Source organism: Apium graveolens, chromosome 5 (genome assembly GCF_009905375.1).
Source record: "Apium graveolens cultivar Ventura chromosome 5, ASM990537v1, whole genome shotgun sequence".
In the NCBI taxonomy this organism is placed as follows: domain Eukaryota; kingdom Viridiplantae; phylum Streptophyta; class Magnoliopsida; order Apiales; family Apiaceae; genus Apium; species Apium graveolens.
The window spans coordinates 244,993,094-244,998,370 of NC_133651.1; the positions used below are offsets into that span (position 1 = coordinate 244,993,094).

The 5,277-nt window shown below is 36.3% G+C and overlaps 1 protein-coding gene across 1 annotated transcript; it reads left to right on the forward strand.

Annotated features, from left to right (window-relative positions):
- Positions 1-3,343: 3,343 nt before the first annotated feature.
- LOC141660850 (protein FAR1-RELATED SEQUENCE 5-like) lies at positions 3,344-4,450 on the forward strand. The gene is made up of 2 exons (XM_074467833.1): positions 3,344-3,460; positions 3,614-4,450. Exons 1-2 carry the CDS (start codon positions 3,344-3,346, stop codon positions 4,448-4,450), a joined length of 954 nt encoding a protein of 317 aa, XP_074323934.1.
- Positions 4,451-5,277: the final 827 nt, after the last annotated feature.

Here is a 5,277-nt window from a genome sequence, read left to right on the forward strand (position 1 = left end):
GAATTAATTGCAGGAAACCTGAAATATCCATGTATTCCAATGAGTTACAAAGTACCTTTGCATTTGGATTCGACATAGCCTCGCAGTCAAATGTAAGGTTCGGACATCTAAGAATTAATGTAACTCAATTCTTTCAAAATTCATGAAATTTGAATAAAAATATTCTTCCTGCATCTTAAATAAGTCCTAAAATATGTAGAGTTCTAATATATATCAGTAGAGGTCTAACTGTTATAGCCATAGGGCAAATAGAACATATGAATTATATTTAGTTCATATTCCTACACTATACAATGAGGCCGTAAACAAATATAAACAACATATAGACTTGCAGCTGCAGACAACCGACAATATATCGGTTACTCTTTAAAGATAAAGAGTTCAAAGAAAGATACTCGTGCTCAGTAGAAATATCAATTAGTAGAGATATACCAGAGCTTTAAGATTGCAAGTGAACTATTACGGAATATGAGTGCTTCCAACTACTATAAGTACCAGAAATAGCAACTTCACTAATTACCGCATGGCAAGATCATTAAATGTTCAAGCGCATTCAAAATGGCTTACATAAAACTATGATTGGCATATAAAAGGCTAAATATAAGACAAAGAGTCAAATATTATGCTTCCTGGCTCTTTTTAAAGGCGACAAAGAAGTTGCACATTGCAGCATCAGGAAAGAGTCTACAACAACAAAAACCCGAGCACAATTGGTTATGACATTGATGTTCCTGAGGTTACCTCAGATACACTTCCTGAGTTTAAATTTTTTTCTCATTTTAGAACACGAGGGTATTGTAGTAATTACATAATATTATATGCATTTACCAAAATACCATTACTATTCTATACAAAAATATACTTGCATTTCAGGAAAGTTCCCGAGTTAATTTCAGGAATATTTTTCTCACTAGTTATAATATTTCCCACTTACTTTAATTTTTATTGACAGTTCAAAATAGCATGTAATGGCATCATTATTCTTTATACATCTAAGTCAGAGTTGACTGCAAGCCTGCAATGCCAACGTTCTTTTAGGAGTGTACACCGGTGCTATTGTAATTTATCATCAATTTATAATTTTTTTTATTTTTTATCATAGGTAACCCGCAGCCGCTACCTTTCGGGTGCGCACTGGGTAAACCCTACGGGCTCACGCAATAGCCTGCAAACCATGTGAACCAAGGTAAAGCGCATTTAAGTGACAGGCTCTGAATCATGAGGCATAATCATAAATTCTCCTCCCGTGAGATTCGAACATGTGACCAAGAGGATATTTATCCCCTCTTTAACTAACTGAGTCAACCCTTGCGGGCTATAATTATTTATTTAGCAGTAGCTTGATAAAATATATATATATATATAATCCACTTTTTCTAACACATGAAGTAGGGCAACAAAGGTCGATTCAATGTTTGTAGCTCGCATGCAGATAATAAATAGGTTGTAAGCAAAAACAATAAATTCATAATTTAAAGAAATAATTAGTTCATTATAATAATAAAATAAACATGTAAATTGTAGACTACCAAACCAAAATATTATAATTTCGTGTTCAAAATCTTTTGTAACTTTTAACATAAGGTGCTTTTTTTCAAATTTGCAATCAATAGTCATGCGTATATGAAGTCAAAAGCAATTCAGACTACATATTTTTTACAACCAATGAATGATCCATAAAATGTCTCAAGTTTCTCGAATTGTTTTCCTGTACCAGCCTAAAGTACCCAGACCTTGTAATTTGACTCGATCAAATCAGAGGCATATCCGAAAGTATTAAACTATAGGTCAGGTGTATATTCACTTTGTATCTAGAACCTGACACAAATAGTTTATCGTTGACGCATTTCTGACTTAAGTTCTTTTCATCACATTTACATAAATATATATGGGGAGGGGTCTGTAGCAAATATTTGCTGTTAACATGTTGTTAACAAACAGTTTATCAGCCGTTGGATGAGGGATTAACGGGTGAGATGGCATCCGGACCGCGGAAATTTTCAGCGGTTGATCTGGACGGACCGCGGAAAATTTTCGCGGTTGGGTATTGTCCCCTTATCCCATAGCATCCCAACAGCAGCTCATTTCACCACAAAAAACACCAAAATTTCCAAGAAAAATTCTACTCTCTCCAAGTTTACATTTTAGGCGATTTTGGGGCATTTTCATCAAGAAATTCAAGTAGTTTTGTCAATTCAAGGTATATTTCTTCTCTTAAATTTCACATTTTCATGGCGGATAAATTATTTGCTCGAATGTTTCGTCATAAACGTCAAAATGAAAAAAAGAGCCTATTGATCATAGTTAACATCTTGATGATTTAAATACTAGTGAAGAACCTAAAACCCCTGTATATGTTGAAGATGATGATTTTGTAGATAGAAATGAGGAATTTATTAATTTAGATAACGATTTGGTTGATGTTGAAGATGAAAATGATGAAAATGAGGTTAAAAACAAGGTTAAAAATGATAGTGATAATGTTGAGGGTGAGGATGAAGATGAAGATGATAATGTAAATGATGCAAATTTGTATAAAAATGATGATGGAGGGGGGAGTTCCATATCTGAATCAAATTTTTCAAAGTGTGGATGAGGCCGGTCATTTTTTTAGGGCTCATGCTTTACGAAATGGATTTTCTATTAAAATTCAAGCTAGCCATCGTAATAAAGACAACGAGATATATGGTCGTTTATATGTTTGTAGGCTTTATGGAAAAAATGTCCTCGCCGAGAGTAGTCAAAATAAACGGCGTAGAGAGGTTCTTCCTAAAAGTGAGTGCAAGGTGAGGATGTATGTCAATTATCAAAAGAAAAAACGTCATTGGGAGGTAACTAGGCTTAAATTGGTATACAACCACGGTCTTGTTTCCCCTAGTAAGATTAATTTGGTAAAACGAGAAAGACATGTTAACACCGCGACCCGTAATTTGATTAAAATGCTTTATGGTTCGGGGGTTCGTAATTGTCAAGTGATGAATATGATTGGTAATATTTATGGAGGTAATGATAAAGTTATTTTCAATGTTCAACATGTTAGGAATGTGTTAAGAGATGAGAGGAAGAAAAGGTTTGAGATTAGTGATGCCCAAGCGGGGTTGGACTTGTTACATAGGTTGAATGAAGAAAGTGGTTCTAAATATTTTATTAGGACCGAAGTCGATGAAGAGAATCGCTTGAAGTGTCTAGTATGGATTGATCTGAGATGTATAATGGCTTACCAAAATTTTGGCGATGTTATGGCTTTTGATACCACTATCGGATAAATAGGTATGCAATGCCATTTGTCCCATTTATCGGAGTCAATCATCATTATCAATTGGTAATTTTCAGGTTTGCATTGATGCGGGATGAACACGTGTCGACTTTTGAGTGGATTCTTCGTACTTGGCTTGAAGGTGTGGGGAAGAATCCTCCATTGACTATAATCACGAATCAAGCCATGGCAAGCGCTATTACGGTTGTACTCCCGAATACTACCCATTTATTATGTTCTTGGCACATTAGTCAAAAATTCCCCAAGAAATTAGCTCATTATTATTCGGCTTTTTCGGAATTCAAGACGGCCTTCAACCATTGCATTTATAAATCTCTCACCGAATGTGTTTTTTAGGCTAGATGGGCGTCGTTTGTGGAAAAGTATCACTTGCAAGATCATAAATGGTTAAATGGATTCTATGAGTTGAAGCGCAAGTGGATTCCTGCATATACTAGAAACACATTTTCGACATTTCAAAATAGTACATCGAGGAGTGAGGGGATGAATTCTTTCTTTGATAAGTATGTGAGTTTGGCAACGGGTTTGAAGAAATTAATTGAAAATGCCCAAAAAGCATTGGCAAGGCAATTCACGAGGGAGAAGGAAGAAGATTATGTCACCATTAATCTAAAACATCCCATGAAATTGTATACCACATTGGAGTATCATGCTTCTTGTATCTACACTAAGGAAATATTTAAAAGATTTCAAGATGAATTGGTTGAGTCTTCAAAATACTTTGTTGAAAAAGACCGACGAGATAGTGAAGAAGGGGAGGGAATGGGGGATGTTTATACGTACTATAGTTATTATAGGCCCATGTCCGAGCCTACGAGAAGAAATGTTTATTTTGTGGCATTCGAGAAAGCAATCTCTTTGGGAATGTGTACGTGTAGAATGCTTGAACATTCGGGGCTACCTTGTAGACACCTATTGGCGGTCTTCACTAAGAAACGGGTTTCGAAAATTCCCCCGTATTACATAAACCGGAGGTGGACAATGCATGCCAATAGAGTTGATGGTGTGTTGCCTTATAATTTGGATGTTGGACAAAGTCATGAGATGACCTCAACCGATCAATTTAATAGCATGACAATGTTAACCATGAGTTTTTGTCAAAGTAGCATTGCCTCCAAGGAACGGTATGATTATGCCGTTGGAGTGATGAATCGAGAAATACCAATTCTCTAAAGAATGAGCGTTGATGGAATTAAATCTTACGAAAGCAATTCGCATGCTCTAAATGCAAGTGCTCATGAAGAACCAATTCTTGACCCTATTATGTCCCAAACTAAAGGGAGGATGAAGGACGTTCGTTTCAAAAGTCCTATAGAATCGATTGGTAAAAAGGAGAAGCCGCCAAGAAAGTGCACCTATTGTCAAATGGAAGGCCATGATAAAAGAAAGTGTGCTAGTAGACTAGAAGATCTTAAAAACGCTCAAGAATTGTAATATAATTAGTAGTGTAGCATTTTGTAACCGAATGTTGTAATCTTTTAATGGATATGAATTTTAAGTGTTTGACATTGCTTTCTTTTCTGTTATGTTTTATTGTCAGATAATTGCCAATTATTGTCATATAATTGTGTTTTATTGTGATAGGTAACATGACTAGCGAGTATAGTGGTGACAACAACTCCGATCATAGTTGTGATTCGGTTTCCCACGTTAGCAACACATTCTCGGACTCCCTACCAAGTGACTCGTGCTATGAGGATAATGACGAGGAAGATGTGGTCTCACCAACCGAAGATGCATGTGCCGAGTTGATGCCCCTTGTGGACAATGACGAGCCGCCCCATGTGGAGGAAGAGGAAACAGACTTGTACCCACCCGATGAGGAGGCTTATAGGGCCAAAAATTGGATTGAGGCATGCAATTGGATGGAGGGTACTAAACCGTGGAGATTGGTGAACTCTCATCCGGATCCTTACTTCCTTCCGATCTTGAATTTGGGAAACAACACACCCGATGGAAAATTTTGTAGTGTGTGGTGTAATGTGAAATATGCATATTTG

What these genes read in the sequence shown, in the direction of transcription:
- LOC141660850 (XM_074467833.1), top strand. Translation starts at nt 3,344, where the DNA reads ATGCGGGATGAACACGTGTCGACTTTTGAGTGGATTCTTCGTACTTGG. An exon ending in CCATGGCAAGCGCTATTACG is followed by an intron (nt 3,461 to 3,613) that starts GTTGTACTCCCG and finishes TGTGTTTTTTAG; the next exon opens with GCTAGATGGGCGTCGTTTGT.